At 39.6% G+C, this 21,512-nt stretch overlaps 1 protein-coding gene across 21 annotated transcripts in view; it reads left to right on the plus strand.

The window, feature by feature from the left end:
- LOC131273661 (melanoma inhibitory activity protein 2-like) overlaps nucleotides 1–19,341 on the plus strand; it is an 87,475-nt gene extending 68,134 nt beyond the window's left edge. For 15 of the 21 annotated variants that reach the window (XM_058277479.2, XM_058277481.2, XM_058277480.2 and 12 more), the window contains one exon: nucleotides 8,507–19,341. In XM_058277479.2, coding sequence (XP_058133462.1) covers nucleotides 17,155–19,026 — 1,872 coding nt within the window. In that variant the 5' untranslated portion in view covers nucleotides 8,507–17,154 and the 3' untranslated portion in view covers nucleotides 19,027–19,341. The remainder of the gene's footprint in view (nucleotides 1–8,506) is intronic. The other 6 variants (XM_071208491.1, XM_071208492.1, XM_058277487.2 and 3 more) reach the window with 1 other exon arrangement.
- Nucleotides 19,342–21,512: the final 2,171 nt, after the last annotated feature.

Below are 21,512 nucleotides of genomic sequence, written 5' to 3' on the forward strand. Positions count from 1 at the left end.
TTTATCAATCTTTAGTGTAGCATCCAGGACTTTGATTTTAGAAGTTTAGAAGTTTTTATTCTGGACAACAGAATCCTGGGGCAGGGGCCCCCCTGCAGTCATCCTGGGACCACCAGCACCCATGTGGATTTTCAGTCAGGTTCCAGATCCATCTATTAATTTTGTTTTACCCTTGAAGAGTTTACACCTTTAATCTTAAAGGGATGCTGAAGGGAGATTATCTCTTTTCTGTAACTGCTTCCTGATGGCCATGGGCTGTAGTCATTGCCTAACAAGGTGTAAAACTCTTATTTTATTTTAACTGGAGGAAGATGGATCTGGCCTTCTGTACGAAGTTGGATGAAGTTTTCATATGGTTAACAAGATAATCACTCTGTAAGAAACAAACTTAATAAAAAATTTGGAATACTTGTTTTTAAAAGAGGCCATTGGATTACAGAGGTAGACAAGGTTAGGTGCTTATAAAAATGGCACTCCTTTTTAAAAGCATGTGGGAACAGTATATATATATATATATATTTTTTAAGTTATTTATTTTTAGAGAGAAATAGCAATAGATACTTAGCTTTGTTTGAAGACACATTTCAAGCTGTTTAATGATTGGCACTCATGTGCTCTGTCAGATGCTCCTGGTGAACTGGTACCCTTTGGGTAATTGGTTTCGTTCAGGATTTGCACACCAAGTTGGAAATTTTTTTAGTTTTTAGCTGTGGGAGTGATTAGAACTACAGAACAAAGGTTTTTTTACATTTTGGTTTTAATTGTACAATTTTTGGTAATTTTGACTTGTTCAATAGGTGACTTCTTATTAGCAAGCAAGCCTCATTTTTGCTACACAGTAGAGTACAGTAGAATAGTAAGTTGACTGAACGTGGCTGAGACTGCCACCTTATTCTATAGACATGTTTATTAACTGTTTAGAAAATGAATTTACTAGGAATCTAACATGTTTAATATACTTTTGCACTTGATTCAAAATAAAAAAGATAACATTATAATTATTAGGCATATATTTAGTACAGGACAAAAGTACAGCACTTAATATTAACTAATGTATTACTTAATGCATAAGGATTCAGAGTTGCAGTTATTAGTTTTAAGTTTCAGGTTTGTAATACTTTACATGTTACCTTTCCATGAGAGCAGGCCATATGCCAATTGTGTTTAAGTTTTACTTACAGTATCCTGGTATCATGGCTCCACTTAGCATGTTCTTCATGCAATGAGCACGTCACAGCATCGTTGATCTTAGAGAGATTTTCCAGTATTCTACTAGCCAGGTGCATAGTGCTCTCTGGCACTATGGAACAGTGCCAGTCTGGAGGCAATATCCATTGTACACTTGGCTGTACCAAGTTATCATTCGCATCTGCAGGAGCTTGAAACTGCAATGTAGTTTCCATTGACTTCAGGAGCAGAATCAGAGGCTGATATAGCAAATATTTTTAATTGAGGGGTCAGTGATCAGCCTAGCCAATAACTCACATGAAGAGGCAACCTGTAATGTATTCAAGGCCTGGTTTGAATGCACAAAAGAGTTTGACAATGTTAAAGTTTGTTCTTTCTTTTTATGTATATTTTAAACAAATTAATGCAACACATCATATATTAAATGACTGGTTACTTACACAATTTTACCACGAAGATAACAGTAGGTACTTTACTTTAGTAATAGAGGGAAAAAAACTATTTTCCATTGTTAAAATGAAAACAGAAGATTCCTAATAGAATTAAGATAACTTTTTATTACCATTTACTTAAATATGCACCTTGCAGTAGCCTTCAGACAGGTTTTATTATCACGAAGTTATTTTTTTGCAACTAATACCAATCTAAGTTTTTAGTTAACAATGACTTTTAGAACTAGAATTATTTAAACATTTTCAGTTTGGAAGATGTTTTACAAACTTTTTATAATTGACTACAACCACATTGACTATTTACCTTATATTTAAATAAACTTAGTAAATTATAATTACTAACTAAAGTAATTTACTTTATTTCTTTAAGAGAGCATATCTACAATCTTTTTTTAGCTTAATTTTATTAACGTGAACTTATTCATTACTCTAAAGATTTTGTACATAAGGCTAATTTAGTTCATAAGTTAACTATGGGAGATTACACTCAAGCTAAATAAAATTGAAACTATTATATGTTTATGCAAGGAATGTTCTCTTTTTATCTTTACAGGAAGGTAAAACTTTTCTTTTGTTTAAGTTATGAAAATGAATAATTTTTAAAAGCATGCTGACTACCAGGTTTCAAAACACATTATACAAATACTTAATTCATTTAATCATAGTCCAGGAAAGATCTCTCCAAAGTTTTTATGGACTTTTTTTTTTTTTTTTAATTACTGAAATTTGTTAACAGAGTCACTAATTACCTTTATTTTTGTTGGAAAGAAATTTTCTTCTGGAAGAAAATAAGGCTCACCCGATTGAGGAGAAGAAAATAATTTATTCTCAATCTTGCAAGAAGGGGCACAGAACCACAAAATATGGTTGGTGCCCCGAACAAATTTATACCCCTAAGCCTAGCACGCAAGCTCTTCCTCTGTTTCTCCATAGATTGGATACTTCAGAAGTTACAGCTTATCTGAGAAGATCTAACTTTCCCACGCAAAAGTTTGTGATTTAACTGCTTCCTCCATCACATTCTAATCATGTTAGTTTTTACCTGCTCCCCTTTGTCAAATAAGGAATGGAATTTAGTGCTGAATTGGTTTTGACATAGCTCTTTCTTGGGCATCTTTTATTGCCTATAGGACTGGCTTAAGCTGGTTTCCTTTGTTGCTGTTTAACCCGGGAGTGGGAGACTGAGGCAGTAGGCTGCCAGGTTACATTAATCAATATTTTCTTTTTTTATGTGAAAACTAAACTAATCTTTTTTTTTTTATTTTATGGCTGACAAAAGGTTTGAATGGGGAAATTACAGGGCAACCTGATTCTTAATTCCTTAGCCTATTAGACAGGTTTAATCTGCCACTCTTAGTTTGCCTTCAAAGCTCTTGCAATGAGGAGGCCCTTTCCCAATAGTTTTTATAATCAGATTTTTATATGACTTTTTCATCCTGCTTAGTCTAATTTGGGCTCCAAGAATATTTATTCACATATATAACTGTATATTTAATTTTTAACAATTTGAATAGAGTTTTTTTTTAAAGAATTCTCACTTGTTAATTTGATACTATCATCCTGATATGTGAAGACATACACCGAGCAAACGGTAGACACAAATAGAGTTAGACACAGAAACATAACTTATTGATGTTACTTATAATTTGCATTATTTTATATACTGTTTAGCTTAATTTGGGGTCCAGAAATATATATTACTTATATAACTGCATATTTAACCTCAATAATTTGAGCAAATAGGCAGACATGAATAGTTTGACACAAAAACATAACTTTAGTTACTTAAAACTTCCATTTTTACAAAATAAATGTGACTGCAAAACATTTCAAAGACTCCTGAAACTTTTCTTACTATGACTGTGCAGTTTTACACTATGACCATGCAGTTTTACACAAGAATTGTGTTTCTTAACTAATGGCTTGTAACTAAAATGTTCCCAATGCTTTAGCACCATTTTTTTTGGTTCAGAACTTTATATTTTACCTTGAATTTAGCAGAATTTTGATAAGCAACAAGACTAATTCTATGTATATTCACTGAGGCTATTGGAAGTCTCAGGGAGACAAACTGGTTTCTCTCATGAATTGCCACTCCAAGGAACACTGACAGTCAAGGCAGGAGACTCCCTTTATTCCCCCCAGTCCTTGGAGATAATAAACTCCAGTGGTCCTTTAACCCAAGGGCTAAGAATTCCACCAGGCAGCAAACCAGCCCACACTTAGATTCATGAGAGAAACCAGGGTTACTAATACCGGTAGGACAGGAGCTGTTATGAAACAACCATAGGCAAAGGCAAGGGGTGAGGCTAGGCTTGAAGCAACCGTAAATGAAGGTAAGGTTAGTTTAGAATTTACACTTAAATAATAGTTTCAGGCTAAATTCACCCAGCTATAATTTCAGTTATTATCTTTCTGCTGTTTTATAATATAAATGCATTTATAAATGATCTTAACTCAGTTACAGTTTTTATTAATTTTTTTTAACCTTAAGGTGAATTGGATACCTTTATTAATTAAGCTACAAGAATTTTATTAATAACAATTCTTTGAAGTTCTGCCTTTTCTTAGTAATGGAACAAATTCTCATCTGCAAGTTATGTATTTAATTCACCAGCAAGAGAGTATTTTGGCATTTAAATATTCATTTTAAAGTACCATTTTACCTTTTTACCATGAATTCTTAGGTGCCAGCAACTGTCAAAAGCCAGCACTGACAAAAGCCAAACATAGATTTTAAAGTGGGGTTTCATTCTTTTTTTTCTTTTCCCTCTGTAGTTTCACAACCCTGAAGTTCCCAGCCAGACCATTGAAAAAGCTATCAAGTGATTAGAGGTCTATTGTTTCAAGTGATAGCCTCCTTTCTTCAGACGATTTTACAGTTTTAAAACATTCCAAAATATTTCTACAGTCTTACAGAGAGAGAGATTTTGGCCTTGACACCCTAGGGAGGGAACTTTACTGCATTTATTTTGATTCTGTTTTTCAACCCCTTCACTTCTGCCCTTCCAAGCAGTCAGGTGCACAACAATCAAATAGGAATGCTGTTTATGAACAGAAGGTGTGGACTCACTGGAAAGAGGCAAGCCGATCCCCCCTTTCCAGCTTTCTGCCAAAATGGGCAGACAGACCCTACTCCGATTTGGCATCCCTCCCGGGGACCCAGCCACCCTGACTGGGGCAGCCCCAACAAACTTGAGTGCATGGCGTGGACACAGATGGCCTCCAAGCCCCAGCAACGGGGCAGACCAGAGACAAGACAGCAGAGCATGCACAAACATCTAGACTCCGCAAACATCCAGACACCTCAGTTTTGCCCCACAATCATTTCACCCCCTTGCCAATGGCAAGGGAGGGTTCCAGCTCAACTAAATTCTACTTTACATACCCACACAATTCCAACATTAGCATTGAACTGACACAGACAGAAGCACAAAGGTCACTAATCTGACCCACAAGTTCTAGATATATATTTTCAGCATGGCTGTCCCTGCAGCCATCACAAACCTTAGAGAGAACACTTAACATTAACATTTGGTATAAAGCGAATTCATTCACAATTCAGCACCATAAGAAAAGATTCCAGCTAGACCTTTTTCACTGTTTAACTTTACACCCAGACCAAGCTTCACTAGAAAAGCCAATCGATTTTCCTGTAACCAAGTTTTTAAAAAATCTGGACCAATTTCCAGGACGTTAGGACTCGAACCCATAAATAGCCCTTCCTATTATAATCAAGCCTCCACTCCCTCAGTGGATATAAGACCAGTATCAGATTCTAACATACAGTTAGACAAACCCAACACACCAGGCTTTTTCACAGTTTTTCTCCTTTTTCCAGACCTAGAGAAAATGGCTTCCCCCCAATTTTTTGGGGGCTACTGGGTTCTCTCAGGAGGTGATCAGCCTCCCCTTCCTAGCAATTCGAGCTAGGGCTTTCCAGACTGCGCTCACCCAGGGAGTCTTACCATCTTCCATGTTGAGAGTTCTTTTTTGTTCCCAGAATCTTTCTCTTCAGACCTTCCATTGCCCTTGATTTTCATCAGAAAGATTCCGGTGGAGCCCACATCTTTTCTGGATTAAATTTAATCCAGGGGAACCCAGGTTTGGGGTTAACCCGAGTCCTCCCAGCTTCCTCAGGGAATTGGAAGGGGCAGCAAAATGCTACTGTCTCTGACCTTCATTTGCAATCCTGGGAGAGCCCCATAAATGTTGTAGAATTTGAGAGATGTTCAATTATTTGCGTATGTAGAGGCCAGGATTCAGGAATGATTTTGAGAAGGAAAAATGGTTTATTGATGGCCTGATGGACTCGGGAGCTTCCTGTTGCAAACCCGAGCCCTGAACAAGATTTTCAAGTTTCTTTTATACAGAGAGGAAAGGTTAAATGGTCCTTTTGTTTCAGTTCTCAATAGGCTTGAATTAGCATATATATCTTCCACATCTTAGGTAAGCTTTTAGCATGGACTTCAGACATTCCAGATAAGCTTTTAGCATATTTGGTTTGCATTTCCCCTGAATACTTAAAGTTTATAGACTTTACATTGTTAAACTCTTTCCTGGGACTGGAGTCATTGCCATGGTCACCAAGGGCAGGATTGCAGCCTCTTACCGTCTCACACCCAAAAGTCACAGACAACTTAGGTTATCTCTGGAGAGACAAAGAGCCTCCCACCCATAGCCCACATCGAAACTATGAGCCATTTCCCCTAAGTGTGTGGAGACCCCTGTCTCATTGTTGAGTTTCAGATTGAGTTGAACCCTGACCTGTCTTCAGGTGGTTGGTTGACTTGTTAGGAAAGACCTGGTTTTGCAAGCAGAGCTCTGCAATGCCTTCCTCAGGGGTCAAGGGCAGGCCTCCCCTGGTCCTCAGGGGTCCACTGGGAACCCATGCTTCTGGTGAGAGGCCTGAGTGTGTTAAAGAGTTTAAGATGGTGGAGGAAGGGGTGGAGGGCAATCAGTCTACTGCACAGAATATGCAAGTCGAGGCCAACCTCAGCCAGGTCTCCTGCTTTCTCCAACCCAGAACCTGGCACAGCACCCATGAGGAACATCAGCTCAGGAAGACCACTCCCCACAGAGTCCATGGAGGAGGGTACGGCAACTGCTGTGGGATTTTGAACAGTAACTGTCTCAAGAAACCTTTATCAATTCTGTAATACCCTGTCCTGGACCTGCCTCTTCTGTGATATCTTAACTGTCTCATCAATTGTCAAAAGCAACAAGCATGGCTTCTCATGGCCGAGCTTCTCACCTTTGGGGACTTCTTGAGCCATAAGTGCTTGTAGGCTAGGGAGGGCTGAAGGGCTTTGCTGTATTTCTGGGAAGAACACGAGGACAACGCTTAACTCAGCTGCTGTAAATTTCATGATACAGTTGATTCCAACAATTTCCTTTACCTGGGAAGGCTGCTGGGCTCCTGAGGTGGTTTTTGCTGCTGCTTCTGCTGCTGGTATTTTTACCCCTTTCCTGTTTGGAGTTAGGTATAATCTAGGCAACTTGAAAACATGAGAAATCAATCCAACTTTATCTTCTGTGCCTCATTCAACTGTGAATTTGCCTAGTCAGAGTGGATTCCTTGTAAATAGTATAATTCACCTTGTTTCATCTCTGTTCGGAAATACGCTGTTGAAGAATCCCTCCATTTGTACAATAGGTAGAAATATTTTGAATTATCAGAAAGTATGTATTGGTAACAGAAAAGCTATACTAGAGTGAAACACTGAAGACTGAAAGTCCATCATTACCTGCAGGGCTAATTCCTAGCCCAGGCCTTAGCTTGAATTATGCTCACATCAATGTGTTCTCTTGATGCTACTGCAGGTACTGTAACAGGTAAGATCTCTGATCATACCTCATTGCACTTTTCTACCTTGAAATAAAAATACATTTATTTAAATTCTGCTATTTAGAATTCCTAACTTATTTTTCCATAGGACAAAATTAATCTGCATCTCATAGTATACTCAAAAAACAGTATCACTTATGATTTAAAATATTGTATGTGAGCCTAATTGTTTGTCAGAAAATACTTTTCAAGATCCCCTGCAGGACTCTGGAAACACCATCTCTCCAGAGGTCTTGGGTAGCATTTCCAGAGAGTAGAAGACCTCTCTGTCAGGGAAGCAGAGGGCTATGGGGGGACTTGGTAAGCAGAGCTGGTTTTGAACCTGGCCCTGCCTCTTACAGCTGTGTGGCTCTGGGCAAATGATCTAATTCAGGGGTTCTTAACCTTTTGTTCTATGGACCCCTTTGCCAGGCAGGTGAAAACCACAGACCCCTTCTTAGAATGTAGTTGCAGATAGTTTTATGACACTCCACATTGGCATGTTTTTAAATTAAATTTTAGGTTTATTCAAAATTAATTGAAGCTCCTGGGCCCCCTGAAATCTGGTGAAGAACCCCTGACCTAGTTGCTCTGGGAACAGATGGTCAGATTAGTGTGCCAGGAGGTGAGAAACAGAGATGAGACAGGAAAGGCTGGTGGAAGGCTCTGAAAAGCAGCTACCCCTGCCTCTGCAGAGCATGGAGTTTTCATTCCCTCTCATTCTGAATGTTCTTAACATGCAAATAGTGACCTTCTGTGGTGGAGTGAAGGGGGTGGGGAGGGGGTCCTGGAAAAGGATGCCTTGCTCTCTGGAATAGGCTCTTTCTTCTTTGGAATCCCCAGTCCATCCCAGAGAACAGCCCCCACCTGGGCTTTCCTCACCTTGTAGACATGGGCAGTGACATGTGTCACTGGTGCTTGTCTTCTGACACCTGGTGGATGGGAAGTGCCAGGCATCGATGCCTGCTTTCTCGGGTTTCACCTTTGGGGTGCTGTGGTTTGGTCTGTCATAATGCAACATAACTCCTTCTGTCTACAGGTCAATATGGCTGCAAGAGGGCCCTCTCCTTTCCCAGGACTGCCCTTCATGAGTTGCCACATGAGAGGCCATCAGCCACCGATGCTGAGATATGGGCCACCCACTCCACCCTTGTGACCTCTCAGGCCTCTGCTTCCAACTGGATATGCAGCTCTACCTCCACCTGGACCTACAGCTCCACTTTCCCTTTTTTGACCTGCAGCTCCATTTCGACCGCACATGCAGCTCCACCTCCACCTAGACCTGCAGCAACACCTTTCTTTTTCGACCTGCAGCTACATTTCTACCTGCACCTGCAATTCCACCTCCACCTAGACCTGCAGCTCCACCTTCTCTTTTTCAACATTTAGCTCCACCTTCACTTTTTTGATCTGCAGCTCCATTTCCACCTGGACCTACAGCTCCACCACCACCTGCACCTGCAGCTCCACCTTCCCTTTTTCGACCTGCACCTCCAACTCCACCTCCAACTCTTCCATTTGGTATGAAGGCCTTTGTTTAGGTTGCTAAGTGCTGCCACAAAAAATATACCAGAAATTAGTTAGCTTTTACAATAGGGATTTATACACTTATGGGCTTGCAGTCCTGAGGCTGTGAAAGTCTCCAGATCAAGTCCTCAGAAGCTGCTTTCTCCCCCGGCTGCAGTGGGCATTCAAGCACAGGAGGGCGTCCACTCGTCTCCCCTCTCCTCAGCGCCTCACTGATTTCAGCTTCTGGCTAAATTGGCTTCCTCTTTGCTTCTGGCTCCTAGGACCTTTTCTCTCAGCTTCTCAGTTCCTCTGTCTCTGCAGACTTTTTCTGTGTCCAAGACTTTTTATTCCTCAGTTTATAAAGGACTCTAGTAAGAGGTTTAGGACACCTTGGGTCACATAATCCAATGAAAGGACCTTAACTGAAGTAATTTAATCAAAAGATCCCCAGTACCATAGGTTTATACACACAGGAATGAATTAGCCCTAAGAGCATGCGTTTCTGGGTTCCACAAAAATGTCAAACTGCCACAGCCTGAAACTTAGGAACTGACTTGTAAAGCATGTCCACCTTTCCCTCATCCATTCCTTAGAGAATTGCCACTGTGAGAGCGTCAGCCTGGCCGTGGACTCAGTAATCTTCCCCTCGTTTCTAAGACACCTGATAGGCTGCAGCATCTCCCCACACTGAGCAGGATATCAATTCTGCAGCTATGTGTCACACATTGGCCACGTGCCAGCCTCTGTCAGGGAAAAGGGACTAGACACACCCCTAATGCAAGGCCAGCGTGAGGTCCATGCAGAGCTGCTGCCTGGATGTGGAAATGGCACAATAGCCGGCAAAGGAAGGCTCTACATCAGAATATCCTTGTTATTATCAAGACCTCAGCTGCTAATTGTTGAAATAAGGTAAACTTTTTTCCCTTGGAATTCAGAACTTTCTGAGTCTGTGTGAAAAAGAATGTCCTGCAGGTTTGGGAAATTTAATTCTGTTCTGATGGGATCCAGCATCTGCTGGAGCTTATTGCACCTGATGGACCTAAAGGAGAAGAGAAAATATAGTTCAGAGGGGCTGCCACCTTGGCCTTCAGCAGATTCAGACCCTTCACAAGGCCCATCCGATCTGATCAGGATTTTTGATTAGCAAGTTTGGATAGCTGGGGCCTACCTCAAAGGATGCCCTTTATTCTAACCTATCCTGGACAAAGGTGGCAATAGAGGAGACCTGAAGGTTGTATTCATCCTCAGGACTGTGGGGACAGTTAGTTGAAGGGATGCTAACAGGTACCTCCCCCAAGGGTCAAGAAAGCTCCGTTTTGGGCAGCCATGGAAGATGCTCTTGGTGTCCCTCCTGATCCCCTACCGAGGGCACTTTGGAGCCAGGCTGTGCCCCACAGTGGGTCTCTGGCCCTGTTTTGACTAGAAAGACAGGCCTTGGAAAATCCTCTCCTGTAGCCCCCTTCCCATAATTTGCTATGCAGACAAAGGCAGTTTGAGACAATGAAAGAAACTATAAAGGCTGAGAGCTGGGAGCAAAGTCCTGCCTGCTTTAAATACCCAGGAGAGAGAGGTCTGCCCCCTGGGGAACAGAGGGTATACTCAACTCCTGTAATTAGTCAAATTATAAAAACAACTAACAAGCACAAGCTCAGGACAGGACACAGGCCAAAAAAATGGTAGCAAGGACCCTTATACTTGCATTTACCCATTTACCTTATGCAGACTTCCCTCATAGGAGGGCTGAAGCTCAAGAAAATCTCAGTCCTGGCTACAAAATTTTATACAAAATTTGTAGCTGGCTACAAAATCAAGAAACAGACATCTCTAGGAATAAATTACAGAGGTATCCTTTAAAATATTAAAATGTACTATGTACAACAAGAGTATAAGTCAAACAAGGAAATAGGAAATGATGGCCAAGGAACAAGGATCAAAACCCAGAAAATAGCAAAGAAGAGGCTTAGAATGTGAATATACCAAATAATACTTTGAAAAAATGATCTTAGAAATGGTCAAAGAGATAAAGAAAAGTACAGAGAAAGAACTAAAGGGTATCAGGAAAACAATGAATGAGAAATATGAGAACATTATTAAAGTGATAGAAACTTCCAAAAGGAACCAAGCAGAACTACTGGAGTTAAAGACAGCAATAACTGAAATGAAAATCTCTGAGGGAGCATTCGAGAACAGATTGGAGCTGGCATAAGAAAGAATCTGCAAACCTGAAGACATGACAATTGAAATGAGTCAGGTTTAGGAGAAGTAAGGGAAAAGAATTATAAAAAGTGAAAACAGCCTAAGACCCCTATGCAACACCTTCAAGAATGTAAATATATGCATCTTTGGAGTCTCAGAAGAAGAAGCAAGAGAGAATGTGGCAGAAGGAATATTCAAAGAAATAATGTCAGAAAACTTCCCTAATTTAGCAAAAGACATAGCATCCAAGAAGCCCAGGATAAGCCCAGGATAGCATCCAAGAAGCCCAGCCCAAACAGAATAAACATGAACTAAAACACATCCTGTCATATTTTGACCCAACTATTGAATGCACAGGACAAGGAGAGAGTTCTGATAGCTGTCAGAGAAAAGCAACACATTATGTACAAGTGAATCCCAATTAGAATAAGTGCTGCTATTTCATTAGAATTGATGGAGGCAAGAAGGCAGCATTGAAAGAAGACAATTATCAGTCAAGAATTTTATATGTGGTGAGACTTTCTTTCAAACATGAGGGAGACATTAAGACAATCTCACATTACGAAGAAAAAGGCTAAGGGATTTCACCACTAGACATGCACTATAAGCAATGCTAAAGGGAATTCAACACACAGAAAAGAAAGCACATGAAACAGTATTTCAAAGTAGCATAAATAAAGAATGAGCCTTCTCTCCCAGAAAAAAAAAAAAAATAGCTAGAGGACAGGCAGAGACTGTATGGAGGGCTGCTCTGGGGCTGAGGACACCAGACGAAGGCAAAACCCCACCCAGAAGAGAGACAAGTGAAGGAAAGGAGTCCTGCCTGGCTTGAAAGTATAAATAAATAATGAAACTTCTCTCCCAGAATAGCTAGAGGACAGTTGGAGACTGTCAGGAAGGCTTCTCTGGGGCACAGGAAAACAGCAGATTAGAAACCATGGAAGACAAAATGAACAACAAAGAGGATAGAATAGCTGAAATTAAAAAGAGAAAACAGAGAGAGAAAAGAATGAAAACAAAATTGAGCAGGGGCACAAGGAATGGAATGATGGCATGAAGTTATAAACAGACATGCTATGGGATTTGCAGAAGGAGAAGAGAAGGGAAAAGGAACAGAAAATGTATGTGAGGAAATAATGGCCCCAAATTTCCCAGCTCTGATGAAGAACAGGAATATATGTGTCCAGGAGGCAGAGCATACTCCAAGTAAAATACATCCAAATAGACCTAACCCAAGAGAAATAATATTCAGAATGCCAAATGCCAAGGATAGAAAATTCTGAAATCAGCAAGGGAAAGTGGAAACATCACATACAAGGGAACTCCAATAAGAATTAGTGCAGATTTCTCCTCAGAAACCATGGAAGTGAGAAGGCAGTGGTATGATATAATTAAGGTACCAAAAGAAAAAAAAAAAAAACTGACAGGCATTAATTCCTTATCTGGCAAAACTATCCTTCAAATATGTTGGAGAATTTAAAATATTCACAGATAAACAGAACCTAAGAGAGTTTATACACAAGAATCCAGCTCTGCAAGAAACAGGCATGGGACTTCAGCAGCCAGAAGAAAAAAAAGAGAAGAGAGAGATATTTGGAAGAGAGTGTAGAAATGAAGAATATCAGAAAGGGAAACCAAATGGGTAAAAATGTAGTCAGAAATAAGATAGAACACATGAAAGCCAAAAGATAAAATGGTCCAAGTAAGTAATGACTTTAAAGTAATAATATTGAATGCTAATGGATTCAACTTCCCAATCAAAACACACAGGCTGAAAAATGGATAAGGAAAGGCAGAAGGGAAAAAAGTTATCTCTTTCAAAGCCATTTCCCCAGAAAGACTGAAATTATCACATTTCCCTCATGTTTATTGTCAAAATCAATTATATCTATTCTTCAAGGCACACAAAGAATACCATATTTCATTAAAGATAAGACACCATCAACTTATTATGTTCATCATTTTATGATTTACTTAAGAAAAGTGCTGCCAATTAAATGATGATCCATCCAATGCATCAGCTTTATAATGTATCCTGATTTCAGAGATGGCAAAATGTTTTAAAGAAAGGTCCACAGTAGACACCATGAAAAACAATATTCTTTGCAAATAGGTCAGAGACATTTAAGAGGCAGGTTTTTTTTGTGGTATATGCCAAGGTATCTGTATTTCAGAAATATTTTCGTTTCCTTTAAACATTAATTTCATACCATGCTTCAGTGATTTACTAATTTATTTGTCCACCAAGTAAAAGTAACAGAAAACTCCTGGCTGTATATACTATATAACAAGTTAAAATTGTTTCTTAAAGCCTTCAAATATGTAATGCTGTGTTTCCATCCACTGTAGCCTAAAGATGGCCAATTTCCTCCATGTAAAAATAAAAAGACATTAATATCAGACTGCGCAAGTGATGCTATTCCTATTTTGGACTCCCTGAGGGTTCTGCCCTAGGATCCTTTTCTTCTCATCTTAGTGACTCTTCTTCATAGTACCATGGATTTTTCAATGCAAAATTTCTGCCTACACTCTCTCAATGAAGTATCTCCATTTCAGGTCACCAATCTGAGTTCCAGAACAATGTGGCTGAATTTCTAGTAAACATCTCTAATTAGATGTGTCAGATGATGTATCACACTCTGTATCTCCAACACTGAATTTAATAACCCTGCTCTCTTGTTAAAGTTACTCCTTGCTCCAGTGTTTCCTCTCTTAGAGAATGAAATAACTTTCACCCAGTTACTCAAGGTAGAATCATGGTACTTGTTATTCTACCTTCTTTTTCTCTACAAAATATTCAAAATTACCTCTGGAATTTTCATCTGCTTTCCATTCTCACTATTCTCCTCCTAATTGCAAAGCCATAATCATCACAGCCACAATAACCTTTATTTCAGAATCTAAATCTTCAGAATAACTTGCAGGGTACTATTGATGGGGTACTTGTCTACATTATATAGCTTCATTTTTCTGGTCTTTTTACCCAATTGCTCACAACTACTGACATTTAATTTGTTCAAGTTAAACTATGTAAGTATATTTCTAAAACAGAGAATCTTGGCATATACAGCATGAACTGAATCTTTAAAAGCCTCTGACCTATTTGTAAGAAATGGTCTTGACATTGTAAAGAAAACCTTTACAAAAAAATAATTTAAAAGCACATGGTTTAAGGTGGTTAATATTGTTCAGAATCTTTAAGCCTTCGCAAAATTGTTCACTGCAAAATTACTGTACGAAATGGCTGAAAGCAAAAAGAAAAAAAAACTTTAAAGAATTTTGTATCTGGTAAAATTGTCTTTCAAAATGAGGGAAGAATTAAGATATTCCCAGATAACTTACCCCACTCAGCTAACAGGGAGGTGAAGAAGGTCAACCACCACACCAGGGAACCAAGAGTGCCTACAACTGAAAGCAGGAGAATTGCATCCAGCATCCATGTCGAATCTAAGCCCCCTCTTGATATAGATGTGGAGTGGACACAACCATTCCAGGGTCCACAGGATGGAGGAATAGAGTATGGATTAGAGTGGACTATTGTCCACTATTGAACTATTGTGATTCACTATGTGATTCACTATGAACTATTGTGATTAGTAATCAAAGAAAATGTGGCATTGGTGTGGAGAAAGTGTCCATGGTAGCTGCTGGGGGTAGAGAGTGGGAGGAAGAGATGTGATGTGGGGGCATTTTGGGGGGTTGGAGTTGTCCTGGGTGGTGCTGCAGGGACAGTTACTGGACATTTTATGTCCTCCCATGGCCCACTGGGTGTACTGTGGGAGAGTGTGGGCTATGATGTGGACCATTGACCATGAGGTGCAGTGGTGCTCAGAGATGTAGTCACCAAATGCAATGAATGTCTCATGATGATGGAGGAGGTTGTTGCTATGGAGGGAGGAGTGCAGTGAGGGGGCGGTATATGGGGACCTCATATTTTTTTAATGTGACATTAAAAAAATAAAGAAAGAAAAAAATAAATATTATAAAATAAAAATAGAGATATTCCCAGATAAACAAAACCTGAGGGTCTTTAACACCACTAGACTTCCCCAACCAGAAGTGCAAATGGGAATTGTGAAGGCTGAAAAGAAAGGACACTGGACAACTGACTGAAGCCACAGGAAGTTATAAAACCTCCCATAGTAATAACGACATGCACAAATATAAATACCACTATTATTATATTTCTGTAACGCTACTTCTATTTTTGACTCCCAAAGGAATGGAAAAGGCAAATAAAAAAAAAGATAATGATAAATTAATGGTTTTTGACCCATAATATATAAATACTTTGTGAGAGAAACTACCTAAAAGTGGCAAGATGGAGCAGTGCAGTAACATAGTTTACGTATACTATAGAGGGTGTTAAACTCATACCGAACAAAAAAATTTGTTAAGATGAAGGATATTAAATTTAAGCTCCACGGTAACCACAAAAATTTCAGGGAACGTGCAAAGTTATAGAGACAGAAAATAGAGTACAGGATACCCAGGACATAAGGCAGGTGCAATGAGAGAGAATGCAAAATGAGTGTAGATTTTCAGTTTGGGGTGAAGGAAAAGTTCTGGGAATGCATGTTGATAAAGGTATTACAACATTGTGAATGTGATTAATTACACTGAATACTATGTTTGGGGTAGGAAGATGTATACACCCTCATATACATTTTCACAATTTAAAAAAAGAAAGAGGAACTAAAGAGATAATGGTAATTAAATCCAATGCATGACACTGAATGCGAACTAAGAATGGGGAAGAAAAGGCTCATACAGACATTATGTGATATATAAATAAAATATGAAACGGGGTGTCAGGTTTTCATCCAAGTTAAATTTCTTGAATTTGATAACAGTAATTAAGGCTGTTATATAACTTAATATCCTCATTTGTGGAAAATATACATAGAAGTATTGTGTTCAAGGATAATGTATACAACCTGTGAAAGATAGATAAATGAAAGAAAGAGAAGAGAAAGAGAGAAAGAAAGAGAGAAAGATAGATAAATGAAAGAAAGAAAGAGAAAGGAAGGATGGAAGGAAGAAAGGGAGAAAGGGAGGGAGAGAATGATATTACAAAGATGGCAAAATGGTGAAAGTGGTGGATCTGGGTATCTGGGGTGTGGTATTATATTATAATTCCCAGATTGGAGTTTGTATTATTTCTGCAACTGTCTACGAGATTTTAAATTATTTCAAAGTAAAAACGCAAAATAATACAGTTGCTGAAGTGTAACATGGACGCCAGCAAAACTGGTGATCGATGCAGCCATTATGTAAATTGTCAGAAGAACGAAACAAATGTGAATCCAGAGATCAAAGGTAGACTGCATATGCTTGAAATCTGAGGAGTAAAAATTCCAAAGTTTCTCCCTCAGTTTTTAAAGGTGAAATTAGTGAAGTGAGTTGAAACCCCAAGCAGGGCCCATCATAACCCATATCATTCTCATAAAACACATTCAAGCTCTGTCAGACAGAAAGCCGGGAACTTATTTTCTTTGCTGATCACCAGGGGCTGCCTTAGCCTCCCAGGCCAAGGAATGAAACATTTATTGAAAAGAAAGGGAATAAGTGCCCGGCATTGGAGGTCAGCAAATCCTCTACTATGAAGCCTCCCAACAAGTGATCCAGATGGTTACAGATATGGAAAGAGATTTAACTCCATCCCTAAGGCAGCCAGGAAATACCTAGTGTGGCCAAACCCACAGGCCAGACTTACTGGTCTACAAAGCACAGACAATATATGCTTGGACGTTTGATGTGATCACTGGTTTCTGGGGCAAGATGTGGGAAGAATGGAGGCACAGTATTTCTCCACCCCTCCCCCACCCCCACTGAGGCCTGCCTTGGTGGCCAGGCGGTGGGAGGTTCCGGGCAGGATGCTCACCCCTGGGTTCTATTCTGTGTTGTGGCAACAGGCCCCTGGCAACCTGAGGTGACTCAGCAGAGGCCTGGAGAGCCTCACAGGGTCTGCTGATAGCCACGATGCTCTGTGCATTCCTGATCGTGGTGACCTTCAGCCAGGTATTGGCAGCTTTGCCAGAGGACTTTATACCAAGCCCAGATCCCCAAGGAATGCTGTGGAAAATGGTGGCTTGTATAGCTATAGTGGGGATTTTTATTATTAAATCTTATTATGATGGAAGGATACACAAACAATTGGCCACTGGCCTTTCTGCTCTTCTTGAGGGAACCCAACAACTCACTGATAAGTTATGCCACATGGAAAAAGAATATGGAGACCTTCAGTCAACTCTAACTGAAGCCAAACGCGAAGGCAAAGTTTCAGAAATTGTCAATGTGAAGACCAGGAAGAAAGAATTGGAAATCAACGACTCTTTTCCTGGACTTAAAGGAGATGAGACTAAAAATTCATGGAAAAGAGAGAGATGTCAATGTTTCCAAGAAGTTCCCCTGATGGCTGACACTGAAAGCAATACTCCAACCTTAGAAGACTCAACAAGGCAAATGCAACATCAAGTAGCACCAACCAAATCATCTCTCAACATCTCTCAGGAAAAGACAGAACAGCTTCACCCAGCAATAACAGTGACTTTGGAGGTCATGCCCGGGCTTGAAAGAAGCATAAACCTGCCTTCAGAGGAATCTCAAAAACAGAAGGGAAAACTGGGTCAATTTACTAAAGTGAGAGAAATCTCAGAAAACACTAAACTGCCTATGGAGCAAGTTCTTCCCAATAAAGTGGGTCAGATCAAGCCTCCAGGTGAGGCCTTGCTTAAGATCAATAATTCAGCTGCTGCTCCTGAGGAACACAAGAAAGATCTTGGGAACATGGCATTGAAAATACTGAAGACATCAGAAAATGTAAAGCTTGTAGATGAAGAATCCAAAGAAGGGCTGATTGATGGGGTGGAGTTAAATGCTTACTTACAAAGTCTCAAAGAAAAAAGAAAAGAAATGTACACAAAATTAGAAGAAGAAACTAAAATAATCAATGAACTTGAAAATCAGGTGCATAGATTCCAAACTGAAAATGATTTTCTCCAGTTAGAAATCAGCCAACTGGAAAGGGAGAGGAAAAAGCTCCAGCAGAAACATCAAGTCTGGGCCAAACTTCACCCAGCAAAAAAAACAAGTTTTCATCCAATGGTCCATTTAGAGAGAATTTACCCTTTAATGATGGAGGAGGATTTTTCCAAAGCAAATAAAGACAGCAGCAATGGATGTGAAAAGCTGAAAACTTATAAAATTCAAGCAGAAATTCTCTCAGGAAAAGTTGAAAGAATCACTGAGTATTATGAGGGCCTTCTTATTTCCCAGAGGCATAAAGCTCAAGACATGGAGATAAGAGCTCAGATAGCTGAAAGAAACCTATTTGAATTGAGAAAAGAAAACATACACATGGCACAAAAACTAACTGAGGAAGAACAGAACGTTTTTGGAACTTATCATGCCATTCCTCATCTTCCAAATGGAGCATTCAGTGGAGTCCTGAACACACCACCAGGAACCCTTCAGGCTAGCTGGTCCCCAAGGAAGGCAGAGGAGAATCAGGCTGAAATGGTAAAGCCATGCCCTGAAGCAACCAGTTGCCACAACCTAGGGTCCATCCAGTCGAGCCAACCCCATCCAGAGTCAGCAGGGACCCCAGATCAACACAGAGCTGGTCTTGGAGGTCCTTGCATGAGCAGAAGCACCTCAATAGCCTCTTCTCAGTCCACCCTCTCACCTGATAGAGGAGCAGCCAGCCCAGGGGCTGGTCCTGCACATTGCCCTCCCGTTAAAAAGCAGATGTTAAGAAGGAGTCCCAGGAGGAATGTCCTGAGAACAGGCCATCCTATGCTTCCCCCTATTCTGGAAAGTGAGGAGGAAGCTCCCCAAGAGTCCCTTTGCTAAGAGACTTCTGTGGCCCTGCAGTAATCTCCACTGGTAACAAGAATGTACCAACACCAAACTCTTGACTCCAGCTTCTGTTTATTACCTGGAAACAAATGCAGCACCTGCTGTGTGGCTCCTCCTTGCAGTGAGTCTACTTTGAAGATCCCAAACAACAGCCAAGTCTTTTAGTCTCAACTGATATATTTTATTTATTCTCTTTTAGTCTTATAGTATTAAGAGATTATAAAAAAGCACAATTAGATATTTGATAAATTACAACTCTTAGTGTATTTCATACCTCTAGTTTATAGAATGAGTTTTATAAGTTAATTTACCCCATTTATTTATTCCATTTAGTTCTCTAATCTGTTTATTTCTAGTATTTAATTTTAATGATATTTCATACTCTAGTTTATAAAATAAAAGTCTTATAAATTAATTTATCCTATTTCTTTATTCCATTTGTTCTCTAATCTATTTCTTGTATTTAATTTTAATGATATTTCATACCTCTAGTTTATAAAATAAAAGTCTTATAAGTTAATTTATCCTATTTATTTATTCCGTTTGTTCTCTAATCTGTTTATTTCTTGTATTTAATTTTAATGATATTTCATACCTCTAGTTTATAAAATAAAAGTCTTATAAGTTAATTTATCCTATTTATTTATTCCATTTGTTCTCTACTCTGTTTATTTTTTGTGTTTAATTTTAATGATATTTCATACCTCTAGTTTATAAAAGTCTTATAAGTTAATTTATCCTATTTATTTATTCCATTTAGTGGTCTAATCTGTGTATTTCTTCTATTTAATTTTAATGATATTTATAGGTTACATGTAGCATGTCATCTGTAACTTCAACTCTAATAAAGTTTCACAAGAGAAGGTTTATTTCTATTTATCAAGGTGTCGATACCCTCCTGTTATATCATTAATGTAATTTCACATAAAATTTTCATAATTAAAATTTTCTTCACATTGCTTCTGTGTGCTGTTTTAATTAAATGTCAGAACATGGGATATGTTTATCAATAATTTACAACTTAATCCATCTTTACTCCTTAGAGTAGCCTATGTTTTCTATCAGTAATTGATCATGTGGTTTTCTTTCTTATTTATTATGTTTCTATATGTCTGCATTTCTTAAAAAGGACTCCAGAAGTCATACATCAAGCACATTAACATGCTCATATACAGACAACATGTTTTAGACCACTTAGGCCTCATGATCTCATGGAACGACACTGTCTTATTCATCCTTGTTTCTTGAGCAACAAAAATACTTGCTATTTTAGATGGCTCAAAGCTCTTGGGAGCAATATAGAAGAAGTGGGTTGGATTTTATAATGGGACTGTTAGTTTAAAAGCTTACAGTTATGTGGTTGTGAAAATGTCCAAATCAAGGCATCATCAGCCATGCTGTCTCACCAAAGGTCGGCTGCTGGCGATCCTGGACTCCTGACACAGGGTAAGGCACAAGGGAGGCTCTTTCCAGGTCTCTACCTTCCCCTCCAGGCTGACTTTCTCTCCCAGCACAGCTGCGAGTGATCAGGCATATGGACTGTCTCTCCTCTCTTCCAGGACTTGCTCTCAGTGTATCAGGGCCTCTTTCATGCCTCAAAGCTCTGATTATCCCAGCCTCCAGGTTCTGGGACCCCTCTCTCAGCCTCCTGGGGTTTCTCCATCTCTGCAGCTTTTTCCTACATGTCTCTATGTTTAGCCTGTTTATAAAGGACACTAGCAAGATGACCAAGACCCACCCTGGGTCATGCCTCTCTGAAGTAATCCACTCAAAGGCCCTATCACCTGAATGCAGTCCAATCCAAGGGTCCCACACTCAATGGAATGGATTAGGTTTAAAAATGTGATCTTTTCTTGGAGTCACAAATGGCATCGAACTGTCACACTCCACCCTCTGGATGCCAAAAACACATGTTCTTTCCAAATACAAAATACATTCATTCCACTTCACTAACTCAAAAAGCTTGAAGTCATTTTAGTAGCAATGCTAAGCACAAAATCTCATCAAAATCAGTTGTAGTCATGAAGTCTGTCTTGGGGCAACATTCCCCTTCTGCTGTAGCCTGTGAAACTTGGAAAATAAGTTATCTGATTCCTGCATACAAAAGCGGGACCGTTTGGTCTACACATTTGCATTACTATAAGGATAAACTGGAATGAAACAGGGATCACAGGTCAGAAACAGTCCTGAAAACCTGCAGCAGGACATACTCCTATTTCAAGGTCTGACAGTCAGATAGAGAGAGATGGTTCATTCTCCTCAGGGCCACAGTGCTAGGGTCCCTACCCCTCCATCGGTCTTGCCAGTGACCATCTTCTTGGTTCCACCCTTATCAGGCACAAGATAGCCACTGGTGTGATGGCCGCACTCTTCCCAAAATCCTAATCTCAGGGGCACAGGTGCACTGCCCAGGGAATGTGCTCCACCCTCTCTAAGGCCTGAGGCAGCAGCACTCTCCCTGACCAATGGAGGTGAAGCCC

Source organism: Dasypus novemcinctus, chromosome 16 (genome assembly GCF_030445035.2).
Source record: "Dasypus novemcinctus isolate mDasNov1 chromosome 16, mDasNov1.1.hap2, whole genome shotgun sequence".
Lineage (NCBI taxonomy): Eukaryota > Metazoa > Chordata > Mammalia > Cingulata > Dasypodidae > Dasypus > Dasypus novemcinctus.